This window comes from Equus przewalskii, chromosome 2, assembly GCF_037783145.1.
Source record: "Equus przewalskii isolate Varuska chromosome 2, EquPr2, whole genome shotgun sequence".
Taxonomy (NCBI): domain Eukaryota; kingdom Metazoa; phylum Chordata; class Mammalia; order Perissodactyla; family Equidae; genus Equus; species Equus przewalskii.
The window spans coordinates 29,417,352-29,436,959 of NC_091832.1; the positions used below are offsets into that span (position 1 = coordinate 29,417,352).

General features: G+C 41.9%; 1 protein-coding gene across 1 annotated transcript in view; it reads left to right on the forward strand.

Moving 5' to 3' along the window:
• The first annotated feature begins 980 nt into the window (after positions 1 to 980).
• AUNIP (aurora kinase A and ninein interacting protein) overlaps positions 981 to 19,608 on the forward strand; it is a 30,362-nt gene continuing 11,734 nt past the window's right edge. The window contains 1 exon segment of the mRNA XM_008529056.2: positions 981 to 1,216. Within this exon segment, the coding sequence (XP_008527278.2) occupies positions 1,139 to 1,216 (78 nt within the window). The 5' untranslated portion in view covers positions 981 to 1,138.

Below are 19,608 nucleotides of genomic sequence, written 5' to 3' on the forward strand. Positions count from 1 at the left end.
GCTTGGGGCTTTATACACTATATAAGTGAACTTTTTTTTTGGCAGGAAAGGCGGAGGCGTTTTGTTACTAAATAAGTTTTAGAAATTAAAAGAATGTGTTTAAAATATACATAATTGCACCTTATAATTTGACAAAGATTTCATTTTTTGGTCTTTCCTTCAATCAAGGAGGATTTTATACATTAACTTTTGTAATATTGTTATATGTAACTTTTGTAATAGTGCATTTTCTACAGTACACAAGCAATATATGTACAGCGAAGGAAAATTAGGAAGTACAGATAAGAAAAGAACAAAACTCCAAATGAATAAGAAATATGGCTGTACTGCTAAAATATCCTACTATATAAATATGACATCTATGGGGATTGTGGTTAGGGTGGAAGGACGGGTGGGTTGCCAGCATTTTTGCATTTCTGAGGGGCTTTGAGAATTTACAAAGTAGTTTCACAAACCTCGTTTGATCCTCTTTAAAATCCAAGGCCACATAGTAAGCCGTGAAGGCAGGACTGAAAGCTAGTTCTTGACTCCAAATTTTTAGCATTCATGGTTTTCTAAGTCCTCTTCCATGTGGTTTCACACTTATGCTTAGATTTCTTTTTTCTTTTTGAATTACAAAAGTAATTCATTTAGGGTCACCATTTAGGGTCCTGTGGAGGACCCTGGCGCACCTGAGCCTCGGCTCCATCCTTCCTTTTGGGATGATTGTGAGGATTCAGCGATGAGACAAGGAAAACCCTGAGCCCCCGGTAGTTATTACTTTACAGTAAGAAAGTGCAACTAATTGAGCCAAAAGAAAAAACACATTCCTTGTGCTATGCTGCGAAGGCGATCACACAGCATAGGCTCCGGAAAGCAACTCCTGAACGAGAACAGAAAGAGCGTGAAGGCTTTCCACACCTGAGAGGAAGGGCGTGGGGGAGGCGTCGGGCGGGGCTTAGGGGAGGAGGCGGGGCCTTACGGGGCGGGGCCGACGCTGGGGGCGGGGCCTGCGCCGGGGCGGCCGCGGCCGCGGCGTAGCCCCGCCCCCAGCGTTGGCGGGAGATCCAAAGTTGCCCTGGTGGCGGCGGTTGCGGCGGTTCCCTGAGGCGGCTGGAGCCCCAGCCCTTGTTCGGTCGGCTCGGCCTCCGCACCCGCCATGAGGCGGAGAGGCCCCGAGGAGGAGGCCTGCGGCGTGTGGCTGGACGCGGCGGCGCTGAAGAGGCGGAAAGTGCAGGTGGGACGCTGGAGCGCGAGCGTCGGGGGAGGGGTCGGGGCCTGGCGGCCTGAGAGGAGACGAGCTCCTGGCGCCGCTGGGCGAGGGAGGTGACGTCGGGGACCGAGAAGGAACAGCTTTGGGAATTCCGAGCGAGAGGGATTGGAGGCTGAAGAAGGAGGAAGAAATGGGGTTGGGGAAGGGTGTCGGTAAATGAGGCGGAAGGAAGGAAGCCCGGAGGGGTCGGGAGAGCGGGACGGCGAGGCTTCGAGAGGTGCGGAGGGGCGGAGGGAACATTCGCTCCGAGGAGCTGAGAGGAGCAGACTCCTCAGGCACTCGGAGCCTCTGCCAGGTGGCGGGAGGCGAGGCCCGGGTGTTGGGAGATGGTGCGCATGCAAATTTATGAAATCCTCCTCCTGAGGGCCCGCCAGGTTGCAGGCCGTCTGCCTGCCCGGAACCAGTACCTTCAGGGGAAAGAGTAGAAGAGACGGGAAGGGGAGCTGGCCTCGTATTTGTTGAGCATCCTCTAGGTGCCAGCTGCTGTTAAATGTTTAAGATGCATTATATATGTCATCACCCTTAGGAGAACGAGGAAACTGAGGCTGAGTAACTCAGGTTCACCCAACTAGGAAGGGTCGGCCATCACACCCAGGTTTCTCGCATATGCAGGATTCTCTGTTAGAAACATTACGAAGAAACAAAAGTATGAGAGAACAATCTTAATGCTTATTGAGCATTTTATGCTGGGCATTGTGCTAAGTATTTCAGATATGTTTTGTCTGTTTGGTACTATTCTGTGGTATATAGTATAATTCCCATTATACGTAAGAAATACCTAGACACTAAAGGCAGGATTCTTGCCCTCAAGTTGCTTACAGTCTTATGGGGAAGAAAAGAGATGGACAGATAATAATAATGATACCTAACATTTATTGAGTGCTTACTGTGTGTCAGGCACTTTGCTGAGATATTACATGCCTTATTGACGGCAGCTACTCACAAAAATTCGGTGAAGTAGATACTGTCATTATCTCTGTTGGATAGATGAAAAAATTGAGGCTTAGATTAAGAAATGTACCCAGGTAATCAGGGGTTCAGGCCCAGTTCTGACTGCTGCAAAGCCCAGTGCTCCTACCCTCTACAAGGCAGAAAAATGTCCAGATGAGTGGTCTCAAGGGAAATGTGATTTTGGGGGCTAGAGAGATGATCATGATTTGAGATTATCAAGGAAGATTTAACCAAGCAGATAGAAGGGGATTGGAGATGGGAAGGGTGCGCTGGATTTGGATAGTTTGGGCAGTAGTCTAAAGACCAGATGGTCAACCTAATCTAAACCATGAATGAGAATTTTTTTCTGTAGGTGGCTACAGCTTGCTGGAATAAGATCAACTGAGGACTGTTAAAAAGCGTCTTACAACTAAAGTCATTTTTTGAGAAGTAGCAAATGAACCACATGCTCCTTTAAAAAAATTTTAAACTTAAAAATGTTTTTGGAGTAGGTGATACATTCATGTGGTACATAATTCAAAATGTGTAGGATGTGCAGTGAAATATCTCCCTAATACTCCTGGTCATCCTTCCCCATCTCAGAGGCCACAACGTTCTTGTGTATCCTTTCAGAGATATTCTATGCATCTGTAAGCAAACTTGTATCTTGTCTTTGTTATAAATAGTAGCATATTATATATTGTTCTACAACTTGCTTTTTTCACTTATTGCATGTTATGAATCATTTCATATGCATTGATAAAGAGCTGCTTCATTCATTTTTTTTTAAAGATTTTATTTTTTTCCTTTTTCTCCCCAAAAGCCCCCAGTACATAGTTGTATATTCTTAGTTGTGGGTCCTTCCAGTTGTCGCATATGGGTTGCCATCTCAACATGGCCTGATGAGCGGTGCCATGTCTGCACCCAGGATTGGAACCAGCGAAACCCTGGGCCGCCGCGGAACATGTGAACTTAACCACTCAGCCACAGGGCTGGCCCCTGCTTCATTTATTTTAAAGACTATGTAGTATTCCAATATTTGGAATAATATCCATTAATGTGACAGTATTATCTTAGTCTGCTTGGGTTGGGTTCCGGTGAGGACTTCCTTCTTGGCTTGTAGGTGGCCACCTTCTCACTGTGTGCTCACGTGGCCTTTCCTTGGTGCACACTGTGGGGACGAGGGGAAGAGAAAGAGAAAGGGGCAAGGAGAAGGGGAAGAGATGGAGGTAGATAGACGTGTGTGTATTTGGCTTGGAGAACAGCAAGAAGGCCAGTATGGCTGGAGCAGAGCGAGGCAGAGAAAAAAGGAGTAGATGAGGTCTAAAAGGTGTGAGAGGGCATACATGGCCAGATCCTGCCTTGTGGGGTTAGGGCTTCAGCAATTTTGGGAGGATACAGTTCAGTCCATAGCAAGTATGTACAGCTGTTCCCCAACTTACAGTGCTTTGGCTTATGATTTTTCAACTTTATGATGGTGGGAAAGCAACACACATTCAGTAGAAGCCATACTTGGAATTTTGAATATTGCTCTTTTCCCAGGCCAGCAATATGTAGTTAGATACTATCTCGTGACGCTGGGCAGCAACAGTGAGCCGTAACTCTCACTCGGCCAGGCGATCATGAGGGTGAACAACTGATACACTGAGAACCATTCTGTACCCGTACAACCATTCTGTTTTTCACTTCAGTAAAGTATTCAATAAATTATGTGAGATATTCAACACTTTATTGTGAAATAGGCTTTGTGTTAGATGGTTTTGCCCAACTTTAGGCTAACATAAGTGTTCTGAGCACGTTTACCGTAGGCTAGGCTAAGCTATGATGTTCAGTAGGTCAGGTGTATTAAAGACATTTTTTTTTTTATTGAGTTATTGATAGGTTACAATCTTGTGAAATTTCAGTTGTACGTTAATGTTTGTCAGTCATGTTGTAGGTGCACCACCTCACCCTTTGTGCCCACCCCCCACCCCACCTTTCCCCTGGTATCCACTAAACTGTTCTTAGTCCATAATTTTAAATTCCTCATATGAGTGGAGTCATACACAGATTATCCTTCTCTCGCTGGCTTATTTCACTTAACATAATTCTCTCAAGGTCCATCCATGTTATTGCAAATGGAATGATTTTGTTCTGTTTCGCAGCTGAGTAGTATTCCATTGTATATATGTACCACGTCTTCTTTATCCATTCGTCTGTTGCTGGACACTTAGGTTGCTTCCACGTCTTGGCTATTGTAAACAGTGCTGCAATAAACATTGGGGTGCACAGGACTTTTGGGATTGCTGACTTCAGGCTCTTTGGATAAATACCCAGTAGTGGGATGGCTGGATCGTATGGTAGTTCTATTTTTAATTTTTTGAGGAATCTCCATACTGTTTTCCATAGTGGCTGCACCAGTTTGCATTCCCACCAGCAGTGTATGAGGGTTCCTTTTTCTCTACAACCTCTCCAACATTTGTTGCTATTAGTTTTAGATATTTTTGTCATTCTAACGGGTATAAGGTGATATTTTAGTGTAGTTTTGATTTGCATTTCCCTGATGATCAGCGATGATGAGCATCTTTTCATGTGCCTATTGGCCATCGGTATATCTTCTTTGGAGAAATGTCTGTTCATATCTCCAGCCCATTTTTTGATTGGGTTGTTTGATGTTTTGTTGTTGAGTTGCGAGAGTTCTTTATATATTAGGGATATTAAGCCTTTGTCAGATATATGACTTGCAAATATTTTTTCCCAGTTAGTGGGTTGTTTTTTTGTTTCAATCCTGTTTTCATTTGCCTTGAAGAAGCTCTTTAATCTGATGAAGTCCCATTTGTTTATTCTTTCTGTTGTTTCCCTTCTCTGAGAAGGCGTGGTGTCCGAAAAGATCCTTTTAATACTGATGTCAAAGAGTGTACTGCCTACGTTTTCTTCCAGAAGCCTTATGGTTTCAGGTCTCACTTTTAGGTCTTTGATCCATTTTGAGTTTATTTTGGTGAATGGTGAAAAAGAATGGTCAATTTTCATTCTTTTACATGTGGCTTTCCAGTTTTCCCAGCACCATTTGTTGAAAAGACTTTCTTTTCTCCATTGTATGCCCTCAGCTCCTTTGTCAAAGATAAGCTGTCCATAGATGTGTGGTTTTATTTCTGGGCTTTCAATTCTGTTCCATTGATCTGTGCACCTGTTTTTGTACCAGTACCATGCTGTTTTGATTACTGTAACTTTGTAGTATGTTTTGAAGTCAGGGATTGTGATGCCTCCCGTTTTGTTCTTTTTTCTCAGGATTGCTTTAGAAATTCGGGGTCTTTTGTTGCCCCATATGAATTTTAGGATTCTTTGTTCTAATTCTGTAAAGAATGTCATTGGGATTCTGATTGGGATGGCGTTGAATCTGTAGATTGCTTTAGGTAGAACGGACATTTTAACTATGTTTATTCTTCCAATCCATGTACATGGAATGTCTTTCCATCTCCTTATGTCGTCATCCAATTCTCTCAGAAAGGCCTTGTAATTTTCATTATATAGGTCCTTCACTTCCTTAGTTAAATTTACCCCAAGGTGTTGTATTCTTTTTGTTGTGATTGTGAATGGTATTGTATTCTTGAGTTCTTTTTCTGTTGGTTCATTACTGGAGTATAGGAATGCTACTGATTTACGCAAATTGATTTTATACCCTGCAACTTTGCTGTAGTTGTTGATTACTTCTAACAGTTTCCCAATGGATTCTTTGGGGTTTTCTATATATAAGATCATGTCGTCTGCAAACAGCGAGAGTTTCACTTCTTCTCTCCCTATTTGGATTCCTTTTATTCCTTTTTCTTGCCTGATTGCTCTGGCCAGGACCTCCAGTACTGTGTTAAATAAGAGTGGTGATAGAGGGCATCCTTGTCTCTTTCCTGTTTTCAGGGGGATGGTGTTCAGTTTTTGCCCATTGAGTATGATGTTGGCTATGGGTTTGTCGTATATGGCCTATTAAAGGCATTTTTGACTTAGGATATTTTCAATTTATGATGGGTTTATCAGGACGTAATCCCATCATAAATTGAGGAAAATCTGTGTATTTATTTATATTTACCAATCCTTTATTGATAAAAAGTTATCTCCAATCTTTTGCTATTTAAAACACTCCTGCAATGAGGAATTTATACACATATCTTTTTGCACATACAGGAATGCATCTGTAGGATGAATTTCTAGAAGTGGAATTACTGGGTCAAAGAATGTCTCTGTTTTTAAAATTAAACTTTGAAACATATAACTTTGTTTAGTAAATACTAAAGTCTCTCCCTTCTATCCAGTAATTAGAGTTTGGGTCACTTCCTGAATCTGAAACACATTTATTTTCTACAACGCAGGAATTTCTGAGAGAGGATCCTGTGTCAGCCGTAGCATTTTGTGTTAACTAAGTTAAATCAGCAGTTTAAAGTTATCTTGCTTCCTTGGTAACCTTTTTGTTCTTCTCTGGTTTGTGAATTAGTATGCAAAAAAGATGAGATTTATCATATTACAGCACAGATAGAATGGTGACCTTTTCCCCCCCAAAATATAGAGGAGAAGGCTAATTTATGGATGGTAGGGAAATATATATATTTATCAAAAGTGATCGAAATGTTCAATGGGTATTTACTACTCTTTGAATCAGGAATATTTGTTTGAAAACAAATATAGCATCCCCCATACCAAGGCCCAGGTAATGAGGCCAAGGCTGCCATGCCTCCGTGGGTAGTCGTCCCAGGAGAGAAGCAAACAGAACTGTCTGCTATTTTGGGGAGAGTGGGAAGTAGTTTGCAGTCTGGCCAGAAGATAGAGCAGTATGTTTGCTTCTCTCCTGGGACGACTACCCACGGAGGCATGGCAGCCTTGGCCTCATTACCTGGGCCTTAGTATGGGGGACGCTGTATTTGTTTTCATTTCAGTTTTTTTTATTATGAGAGTAATATATGTTTGTGAAAAAATGAATCAAATAGTGTAAAATTGTGCTAAGTAAAAACCAAAAAGCTAGGGGCCGGCCCGGTGGTGCGGTGGTTAAGTGTGCATGTTCCACTTCGGTGGCCCAGGGTTCACCGGTTTGGATCCCGAGTGCGCACATGGCACTGCTCAGCAAGCCTTGCTGTGGTAGGCATCCCACATATAAAGTAGAGGAAGATGGGCCTGGATGTTCGCTCAGGACCAGTCTTCAGCAAAAAGAAGAGGATTGGCAGCAGTAAGCTCAGGGCTAATCTTCCTCAAAAAAAAAAAAAAAAGCCTCAGTGGCAGTGGCTACTGTTGACAATTTGGTATCCTTCAAGACATTTTCTATGTGTATATAAATAAATGTCTTTTTCCCTCAGAAATGAGATTATATCAAACATATTGTTCTGCTGTTCACCTTTCACTAAATATATGAGGGAGAACTTTTATTTGGGACATACAGGTTTTAGCCTGGATTTTTAAAAAGGCCATTTTAATTTACATAATATTTAAATTTTGTATTTTAACTTTGCTGCCTCTATTTGAAAACATTGAGAAATATTTCTAACAGGTTTTTCTATACGTTGAAGAGGGAAAAGATTTAGTGTGTGATTTTATAGTTGCTGTCTCTTAGGCATATTACATTTAAAATGTCATTATAACTCAAAAAACAATGTCTATTTCTTATCTATAATACAGTGTAGTTCCTTACCCTTGGAATACGTAGCAGGGAAGGAGAAGTGGACATAACTCAGAGGGAGACAGAAATGTGAAGATATCAGAAATCTTGGCTGAGTCATCCGTGGTTTCTGGGCCAGCCTGGGCAGAGCACTAAATGCCACTCAGACATTCTGCAACTTTACAAACACTGAGTCCATCAGCAAATCCTCTGGCCTTCAAATGTGCTTAGAATCTCATCGTTTCCTACTATTTCCCCCACTGCCACCTGAGCCAGAGTGACCCTTTGCTCACTGTTAAGTTTAAAATCATCTAGTGGTTTCCTATCTTCCAATGAAAACCAAAATCTTCTTTAGGCCCTCAAGGCACGATCTGGCCATGTATGCCCTCTCACACCTTTTAGACGTCATCTACTCTTTTCTCTGCTTCACTTCAACCATAGTGACCTTCTTGCTGGCCTTCGAGCCAAACACCCCTGTGCTTGGGACTTTTGTATACCTCTGCCTGAAGTGTACAGGGATTAGAATGCCACATGCAGGGCCTGCCCGGTGGCGCAGTGGTTAAATCCACACGTTCTGCTTTGGTGGCCCAGGGTTTGCCGGTTCGGATCCTGGTGTGGACCTACGCACCGCTTAGCAAGCCGTGCTGTGGCAGGTGTCCCCCATATAGTAGTGGAGGAAGATGGGCACAGATGTTAGCGCAGGGATGGTCTTCCTCAGCAAAAAGAGGACGATTGGCAGCAGATGTTAGCCAGGGCTAATCTTCCTCAAAAAAAAAGAATGCCGCATGGTTCTGCTGCTTCATTTGTTCACGCATCAACTTATCAGTGAGTCCTTTTCTTGACCACCGTAAAATAGCTTTTCCTGTATCCCCTACTCCTCATGCTCTCTAACTACTTTAGTCTTGCTTTATTTTTCTCCATACCACTTTTCATCATCAGACATACTATATACTATATATTTACTTGTTCATTTATTGTCTTTCGTTCCCTACTAGAATGAAAGTTCCATTAGTCAGTCCTTCAAACAGTACACATAGTAGGTACTCAGTAAATTTTTATTGAATGAGTGAGTGAACGAATCTATCTAGGTTTTGCTTTCAGAAAACCTGTTAGATAGTATTATAGTTGCTTTAGTCTCTCTTTCTGTCTCTGATGAGAGGAAAAGTGGGAAGAATTTGAGCTTTTAGAGGAGAGATGGACTGGAGACTTCCAGTAAAATGGCAGTTAAACTGTGTACTTTTTTATTTTTTTGAGGAAGATTAGCCCTGAGCTAACTACTGCCAATCTTCCTCTTTTTGCTGAGGAAGACTGGCCCTGAGCTAACATCTGTGCCCATCTTCCTCTATTTTATATGTGGAAGGCCTACCACAGCATGGCTTTTTGCCAAATGGTGCCATGTCCGCACCCAGGATCCGAACCGACGAACCCCGGGCTGTCAAGAAGCGCGAACTTAAGCAAGTCTTCTGACTCTTGGTCCAGTGTGTTTTTTCATAATGTGTGAGACATCCTCAGACAATAAAAAAGTAAATAAAATAGTTCCAACTCTTGCAGCAGGGAATATGATAGGTACACAAACAATAGTCAGACAGACCGTTAAGTACCTTAGAGGCATAAGGATATTGTTTTAAGGGTTTAGAGACAGAGGAGATTACATTTTATTATGGGTGGAGGATTTAAAATGTATCCACAAATTGTTTGATACTCCTCTCTTTAAACGATGGAGACTGGGCCTGGCCCCGTGGCCGAGTGGTTAAGTTTGTGCGCTCTGCTTCAGCTGCCCAGGGTTTCACCAGTTTGAATCCTGGGTGCGGACATGGCACCACTCATCAAGTCATGCTGAGGCGGCATCCCTCATGCCACAATTAGAAGGACCCACAACTAAAAGTACTCAACTGTGTACTGGGGGACTTTGGGAGAAAAAAAGGAAAAATAAAAAAATCTCTCTCAAAAAAAAGATGGAGACAAATTCCTCTCCCCCTCTGCTGTATTTGGTGACTAATTAATAGAATGTGATGGAAGTGTTAGAATTCTGAGGCTAGGTCATAAACAACATTGCAGCTTCAGCCTCATTCTCTTTCCAAGAAGCCAGGTGTCATGTTATGGGAATACTCAGGCAGCTCTGTGGAGACATCCACCTTGTGAGGAACCTAAGCGTTTGCTAGCAGGGTGAGTGAGCCATTTGAAAGTGGAGCTGCAACCCTTGTTGATATCTTTAATGCAACCTAATGAGATTGTGAGCCAGAACCACCTACCTGGGCTGCTCCCAAATTCCTGATACGCAGAGGTTGCAAGCTGATAAATTTTTGTTGTTTTAACCTGCTAAGTTTTGTGGCGATTTGTTAATGCAGCAGTAGAAAGCCAGTACAGATTTTGGTTCTGGAAGTGGAGTGCTGCCTAACAAAACCCTAAAATGTACGAGTGGCTTTGCAATGGGGCAAGAAGTGGCAACTGGAAGGACTTTGAAGAGAATGCTGGTGAAAGCTTGAGGAGCTTTTAAGAAACTGTTTTTAGAAGTATGATAGTTTTTGAGGAGGCTGTGGGTTTAAAGGAAAGTGAGAAAAATCTTATTGGAAGCTGGAGAAAAGGAGATCCTTGTTGTGTAGTGACAGGAAGTTTAGCAACACTGTTGGCTATAGTAAGTGGAAGGTAGAAAATGTACCTGATGAACCTCGTAATGTAGCTAAGGAGATTTCCAGGCAGAGTGTTGAAGGTGCTGTCTGGTTTTTTGCTAAATGTAGCAAAATGCCAGAGGAGAGAGAGAAGCTACAGGAAGCCCTGTTAGACAAAAAGGAGCCTAGAATTGCTGATTTTGAAAATTCCCAGCCTCTCTAGGTGTCACACAATGGGTTTTTCTTTGCAGGAAGTTTTTAAATTACTAATTCAATCTTTTTACTCGTTATAGGTCTAGTCAGATACACATGAAAAGATACTCAATGTCGTTAGTCACTAGGGAAGTGCAAATCAAAACCACAGTGAGACACCACTTCACATCCATTAGGATGGCTATAATCAATAAGACAGACAATATCAAGTGTTGGTGAGCATGAAATTGGAACCCTCTTCTGTTGCTGGTACACGCATAAAATGGTGTAGGCAGTTTGGAAAACAGTTTGGCAGTTACTCAAAATGTTAAACATAGTTACCATATAACCCAGCAATTCTGCTCCCTCCTAGGTATATGCCCAAGAGATATGAAAACATATGTCCAAACAAAAACTTGTCCACAGCAACATTTCTCATAATAGCCAAAGAGTAGGAACAACCCAAATGTCCATCAACATTTGGGTAGATGAAATGGTATATCTATACAATGGAATGTTATCTGTTATTAAAAGGGAATAAAGTACCTATACATGCTACAACATGGGTGAACCTCCAAAACATGCTCAGTGAAAGAAGCCAGTCACAAAAGACCAGATATTGTGTGATATATGAAAGGTCCAGAATAGGCAAATCTATAGAGACAGAAAGTAAATCGGTTTCCTGAGGCTGGGGTAGGGTGGGAATGGGGAATGACTGCTAATGGGTACAGGGTTTCTTTTTGGGGTAATGAAAAATGTTTTAAAATTAGATTGTAGTGATCTTTACAAAACTCTGTGGATATACTAAAGAACACTTAACTGTACACTTAAATCGGTTAATTTTATGGTATGTGAATTATATCTCAATAAAGCTGTTAAAATAGAAAGAAAGGCTTCATGGAAGAGGTGGCATTTGAGGCAGACCTTAAAGCAAGGGCTGGATTTTGTTGGAAAGCCATGGAAGTGGAGTGGGCGTTCTAGTGGCACAGGAGTAGGAAATATAAGGGGTGTTTGTGAAACAGGGAGTGAAAGTTAGGGGGTCCCCAGGACCACCCTCACTTCTGACACCAACTGTGACTTTGAGGGTCCCCAAACCACTCTCAGGTTTGATAATTTGCCAGGACTCAGAACTCACTGAAAGCTGTTACACTCATGTTTACAGTTTATTACTGTGAAGAGATACAGATTAAAATCAGTCAAGGGCAGATTCTAGGAGAATTTCAAGCACATAGGGCAGAGTCTAGGAGAATTCCAAGCATGAAGCTTCCAGTATCTTCTTTCAGTGGCATATTGGACAGCACTAACTGCTCCCAGAATGATATGTGACAGTACACACAGAACAGTGCCAACCATGGAAGCCCAACAAGCATTGGTGTCCAGAGTTTTTATTGGGGATTGGTCGAGTAGACATGGTTGACTACTTGTGTGGTTGACCTTAGTTTCTAGCCTCGATGGAGATCAAGCTGATACTGCATGGCCCAAAGCCCCTACCACTGATCACATTGTTAGCATAGACTGTCTGGTATGGCCCAAAGCCTCTTGGAAAACAAAGACACTATCAGGCAGGACATTCCAGGAATTTAGAGATTACCTCTTAGGAGCCAAGGGCAAAGGCCAGAGTTCTCTTTGGTTAAGATAATTTACTACATAGGGAGTAATTCAGTTTGGCTAGAGTGTAGGGAGTATGTAGGGGAGTTGAAGGTGAGATTAGGAGGGTAAACTAGTGCCACGTTGTTGGAGATTCCTGGAAGACATTTGACATAATTGAAACATAGTCTAAGAAGGTTAACCCAACAGTGCTTATATCAGAGTAAGTGGTACACTAAAAGTAGGTTAGCGGAATTTGGAGGATATTGCAGATGTTTAGGTAAGAAATAACAAGGGCCTGATCCAGGATAGTAAAGTTGAACTTATTTATTTTCGGTGGATTATTGATCTCTATAGTTATGCTCAAGAAGGGCCTAAATGTGGGCCGGGGGGGGGGGGCGTCTCTCAAATATTTTTTTTAAGATGTAACTTTGGTCCAGTTATCTACAGCCCTCAATGTCTCCCCCCTTTTAAAGGACCTTTGCATCTTCCCTACACGTCTGTTTACATTTAGGAGCCAGAAATTGGTGCCTGAGTAAGTAGAGGATGATTATAGAAAAAAAAATTTTAAACGTGAAATAGTGCTTGGAAATTGGGAGAATAGATATAGTATAGGCCGATTGTGTGTGTATATATACATATCTGCATGTATACTGTGTACACTTCACACACAGTAATACTTCTATTCAGAAAGTTGACACCTTCCAGGGGAACTTGGAGTATGTTCCAGAATGGGGATTCCTCCTCCGCTGGATTTCCATTGAGACACCCTCTTTCCCATGTAAGTGAGCGCAGTGTTCTTTCTTTCATGGGACTTCGTCTCTGCTATTGAGAGGGCCCCATGTGGCCATTGGTGTTTTGGAAGTAGTTAAAATCAGGGGGGCTTAAACAGATCTTCAGAATTAAACAGATCTTCCTTATTAGGGCAAAACTGATGGTAAATGTACTAAAACGTGCTACGGTGATCTCTGCTATGCATGACATCCTTTAAATGAGAAAAATCTCATTAGCAAGAAGCACCTTTTTAGGAGACTTAGTAATGCTAGTGGATGTAGATATATTAGGTCTCCAATTTAGGAGTTGTGATACTTAGAAGACATTGCTTTTCTTTTATCCCTCTTGAGTTTTCATTAGGTTTAGATGAAAAACCAGGTGGTTCTAAAGAAGATTCTTGCAATAATTTTCTATTGTTAATACTTTGGGAGGAAAACCTTAACAGTTTTCGGTGGGTGTACCCTCTAATACAATCTGTGTTTTGGACCTTATGTGTGACATGAGTTAGTGACAGGAGCTCATGTTAGTCTTGATCATAGTATTAGAAAAGCCTTAGTGTTTTCTGACAGCTTTGTTAATGTTGAAAATGTAATGGGTAGATATATATAAAACAAACCGGAACGTATCCTTGTATCTCCAACTTCTTCCTAAAACATTTATTGAATTGAGTACCCACTATGTGTATTAACCTAGTTGTGTGGAGGACAGAAAAAAAAAAATGTGTGAATCAAATGTCGATCCCAGGATTTTGTAGGATAAATCTTGAAATACCAAGTGATAAATGTCAAGCTCAGAAGAGGAAGAGATCACATCTGGCTGTGGGACTCAGGAATGCTTGGGGCTAAGCTGAAGAATATATAGGCTTTCAGAGTTGGGTGTGAAAAAAGCCCTTCCAGAAGTGAGGAAGATGGAGGACATAACAGGGGCTGGCATCTGTCTGATTGTTATATTACAGGGTGCGTGAAGGGTTTTCGGTAGTGGACGAAAAGGTAAACTGGAATCGGATCAACGTGTGCAGTCCAAGAGTCTATGCTGTGGGTAGTGGAAGACTATTGACAGAACAAGATGGTATGATCACAGTTGTGTTTTAAGAAGATTAATGTAGATATTGGGTGTGGGGCTAATTGAAACAGGTAGTGAATGGGGGCCTGACCAGTTACTGTAATAGTCTAGGACTAGGCAAGAGTTTATGAAATCTTGAACTAGAGTAGTGTGTTGTTCTGCAGGTTTGGAGAGTTTGAAGCAAGTTTTGGGTTAATACTTTGTTACTAATCCAACAGAGCTGACTGAAATTTTGGAGATGATGAGAATCCTGACAGCTTTTCGTGGTCGGATTCCTTAAGCAGTCTTTCTTAGGACATCCTTATTAGGTATCATCATCCTTTCAGCCTGACTCTATGAGGCATGATAGTGACTGATTGGAAAAGGTTTTCTTCCAAAATGTCATCAAAATAATGCTACAAGAGACTAAGACAGAAGGGGGGACTTGGTGATGATGTTGTTGTGTCTCTAGATGTGGGAAGGGATGAGTGTGGGCCCTGGGAAGCATAAAGGAAGAGGTAGCATGTCAAAAATAATTAAACGTGCAGATTCATGTATTTCAAAGTTATGTCTGTTTAGTTGGAAAGTGAAACTTCATGCACAAATTCAAAACCAGAGTGACCATTATGAAAAAAGGAAGTTGGATCAAATTATGTCCTGGAATTGAAGGCCATGTGAATCATAAAAAAAGAGAATTAAATTGGTTTGAAAGCAGAACTTTAAGACAAAGTTGCAGATAAATTATCAGAAGAGATAAAAATAGAATGAGGGCTAAGCTGAGTTTAGATGCTGTGTAACCATGAAAACATTTTCTAATAGTAAGAGGAGTGAAATATATGAGCTCAGATCTGCTTTGATAATAGAGTTGTGGAGTATAAGAAAGGGTCACACTATTGGGGTGACTTGCAGTCCCCACCCCCTCAAAAAACCCATCATTCTCTGTAGGAACGCATGACAGAGGATCCTTGTGATTAACATCGGGGCTCCATAGTTGTAGGAAGTCAGTTTTTCCTTTCACCACTCTGAAAGAAAACTTGATGGGACCATGAATGTGACATATCAAAGGACTAGATATTCTTTGGTTTGGAGGGAATGTACTTCTTGAAGTTAGGTTCTTCAGGGCATTCTTATAGGGTAAGAATTGTTAATAAAGCTATGGCTCACCAAGGGTTTGGTCCTGTAGGGGCCCTATGCCTATTGGACAGGCTTTCTTATACTGTGTATTGTACAGACAGGGGCTGCCTTTATTTTGAGGTAGGGATAATCTGCTCAAGGACTTTGTACCTGGGCCTCTCTCAGTTCCAGACAACCTCTTCTCACTCAGAATGTTAACATTTCCACTGAGATAAATGTAGATCCTTGGAGCCGTGGGTCTTCTAAGACGTCTGTAACTCTGGCAATATCACTCATGACATCACTCTGACCTAAGGAAGGAACATCTTTCTACTCCCGCTGAGAATGGCCAACTTGGTAAAAAGCTTTATTCCAAGATGTTTTGCTAATTGAGGTCTTACTGTTTTCTGACTATCTATAGTTTTCTGTAAGTCTTCTTTATAGAACTTAGCATACTTGTAGTAATTTAAATGAACTATTATTAGTTTGCCTGTTTTTTTCCATAAAGTGTAGGTGTAAGGTCACAAGCCCAGCTGGGCTAGGGTGGCGCGGTGTCGTGCCAAGAGACCAAAGAAATGACCCGGAGACTGCAAACAAGACATAAGGTTTATTGGGTCCTACTTACGGGAGAGTATCCAGTGGCGGCCAGCTGGTCGGAATTGTGCACCCACAACCGCCCCCCAAGAGAAGCTTGCTTAAGTAAGCAGAGGAACAAAGGCTGCATGCTTGCCAAAGGGCTCTCCTTGGTACGACCAGCGTTCCCAGAACAGTAACTCACATGGAGGGGCTTTGTGTCCCTGTAAGATGTAGTGTTCTTCTCGTGGGATAAGGGAGGATCTGGGCTGGCCAGGCCCAGATCATTACAAATCCAGTAGCTGGGCTGCCTGCCCAGCAGGGAGCCGGAAGGACACATGGTTGCAACGGGCCTGGGGGTTTCTGCTGAGCAAGCAAGGCCCAGGCCCTACTGTAGGCTTTACCAGAGCTGAAACAGTCTATTCTGTTCATTGCTCCATTCCCAGTACCTGGCGTATAAGTGTTCAACATTCGTTGGCATACTAACTCACATTATTTCGTGTATCTAGGATGTGTTTCTCATAAAATTTAGAGAGCCATCTGCCCGCTTGGGTTTCCTCATAGCATGGTGGCCAAGTTCCAAGAATGAACATCTCAAGAAAGCAAGGCAGAAATGCATGGTATTTTTATAACCTGGTTTTGGAAATCATGTAGTGTTACTTCTGTCATACTTTATTGGTCAGGCAATCACAAAGTTCTTCCCATGTTCAAGGTGAGGGAGTATGGACCTCACCACTTGATGGGAGGAGTAGCAAGGTCATATTTTAAGAAGAGCATGTGAAATGGGAGATCTTCTATTAGCCATCTTTGAAAAAAGATAATCTATTACAGTTGTTTGTAGGGTTTTTTTAAATTAAGTTCATAATAGTTTACATCATTGTAAAATTTCAGTTGTACATTATTTCTTGTCCGTCACCACATAAGTGCTCCCCTTCACCTGCTGTGCCCACCCCCCAACCCCCTTCCCCTGGTAACCACAGAACCGTTTTCTTAGCCCATGTGTTGTTTATATTCCACATATGAGTGAAATCATATGGTGTTTATCTTTCTTAGTCTGGCTTATTTCTCTTAGCATAATATCCTCCACATCCATCCATGTTGTTGCAAATAGGATGATTTTGTCTTTGTTTATGGCTGAGTAGTATTCCACTGTATATATATACACCACATCTTCTTCATCCAATCATCAGTCGATGGGCACTTGGATTGTTTCCATGTCTTGGCTATTGTGAATAGTGCTGCAATGAACATAGGGGTGCATATGTTACTTTGGATTGTTGATTTCAAGTTGTTTGGGTAGATACCCAATAGTGGGATAGCTGGGTCATATGCTATTTCCATTTGTAGTTTAGTTTTTTTTTTTTTTTTTTGAGGAAGATTAGCCCTGAGCTAACATCTGCTGCCAATCCTCTTTTTGCTGAGGAAGACAGGCCCTGAGCTAACATCCATGCCCATATTCCTGTACTTTATATGTGGGACACCTGCCACAGCATGGTTTGCTGAGTGGTGCCATGTCCGCACCGGGGATCTGAACCGGTGAACCCTGGCCCACCGAAGCGGAATGTGCGCACTTAACCGCTGCACCACTGTGTCGGCACTTATTTTTAGTTTTTTGAGGAATCTCCATACTGGCTGCACCAGTTTGCATTCCCACCAGCAGTGTATGAGGGTTCCCTTGTCTCCATACCCTCTCCAACATTTGTTATTTTTAGTCTTAGTGATTATAGCCATTGTAAAAGGTGTAAGGTGGTATCTTAGTGTAGTTTTGATTTGCATTTCCCTGATGATTAGTGATGTTGAACATCTTTTCATGTTTGTTGGCCATCTGTATGTCTTCTTCTTTGGAAAAATGTCTGTTCATATCCTCTGCCCATTTGTTGATGGGGCTGTTTGTTTTTTTGTGTTGAGTTTTGTGAGTTCTTTATATATTATGGAGAATAACCCCTTGTCAGAATATGATTTGCAAATATGTTCTCCCAATTGGTGGGTTATCTTTTTTTTTTCCCTTGACAGCAACACCTTTTATTTTGATGACACCAGTAGACAGTAGGTATGCTGTCTTTAGGTCACATTCCTCTAGAAAAAGGCACACATACTGGCAAATGAAACGAAAGTTGTATTCCCTTAAGAGCAAGTCATTTCCCAAAATAAACAAGTCTCACTAAGAGGGTAGCCCTTTATCTTAACTACTCTTAAGTCTCTCAAAATACACATGCAAACCCTTTCCACAACTGTCTTAAAAATACTTTTGGTTTTTCTCCTTTGTCCTAATATTTGACAGTTACTATTTAACAACTTTCAACAAAGAGCCAAAATTGTTGATCAAAATTCCAACACTGACTAAGAAGGGGTTTAGGAAGACCTCAGGGAAATTTAATGTCATCCATTTTAAAAACTCAAATTACCATTTCAGTTTAGATGTATAGTATTCAGTTTCTTGGGTTCTTAAAAGGGTACAAATTACATTTATCAAATAGATACAAAGTTAGAACAAAATATATTAATATTTAAAAATATATTAATACTTCAATGCTCAGGGTAACTCCTGTAGTATTTTGTTTGATTCCACCCTTTGTTTTTTGGGGACCGAGTGTTGAATCTCTAAGCGTTTTCCTTGCACTTCCACTTTCCCAGAGAAAGAGTCGATGGCCTTCATGGCCCAGTGCTCGTCGGGGCATCCAGGAAGGCATAGCCCTATTTGACCAAGAACTGGCCACTGTAGGAGATCTTCCGCTCCGCAAACACTTTCTCCAAGTCCGCAGGGGTCACGCTTTCGTTGAGGTTGCTGATGTAAAGCTTGTTCATGGTGGCAGGCTGGGGAGGAACGCGGTCCCTGGCAAGGCCAAGCGAGCGGGCGCAGACAGTGAGCATCCTAGGCTGAGAGGCGGGAGGCCGGCGGCTGCCCTTGCACCCCACCCCTGAAGTTGTCCGGAGCCGGCGGGGAGGGCGGGGAGGGCACGGCAGTGTTCGGGGAGGCCTGGGAGAAGTGCCCGCGGCGCTGGGAAGCGGACAACGCGGCGCTGCTCCTTCCCTTCTGTCAGAGAGGGCTGGTGTGTCATGTTTCTCCCTATCTTTTTGTTTTGATCTTAGTTTCTTTTGCCTTGGAGCTCTTTAGTCTGATGAAGTCCCACTTGTTTGTTTTGTTTCTCTTGTCTGAGAAGACGTGGTATTTGAAAAGATCCTTTTTAGTTCATGTCAAAGAGTGTACTACCTATATTATCTTCCAGGAGTTTTATGGTTTCAGGACTTATCTTCAAGTCTTTGATCCATTTTGAGTTTATTTTTGTGTATGATGTGAGATAATGGTCTACCTTCATTCTTTTGCGTGTGGCTGTCCAGTTTTCCCAGTATGTTTTATTGAAGAGACTATCTTTTCTCCATTGTATGTTCTTGGCACCTTTGTCAAAGATTAGCTGTCCATAGATGTGTGGTTTTATTTCTAGGCTTTCAGTTCTGTTCCATTGATCTCTGTGCCCGTTTTTGTACCAGTACCATGCTGTTTTGATCACTATGGCTTTGTAGGACATTTTGAAGTCAGAGATTGTGATGCTTCCAGCTTTGTTCTTTTTGCTCAGGACTGCTTTAGCAATTTGGGATCTTTGGTTGCCCCATATGAATTTTAGGATTCTTTGTTCTATTTCTGTGAAGAATGTCATTGGGATTCTGATTGGGATTGCACAGAATCTGTAGATTTCTTTGGGTAGTATGGACATTTTCACTATGTTTATTCTTCCAATCCATGTGTATGGAATCTCTTTACATCTCTTTATGTCATTATCAATTTCTTTCAGTAATGTGTTATAGTTTTCATTGTATGTCTTTCACCTCCTTGGTTAAATTTATTCCTAGGTACTTTATTCCTATTTTATTCTTTTTGTTGTGATTGTAAATGGAATTGTATTCTTGAGTTCTCTTTCTGTAAC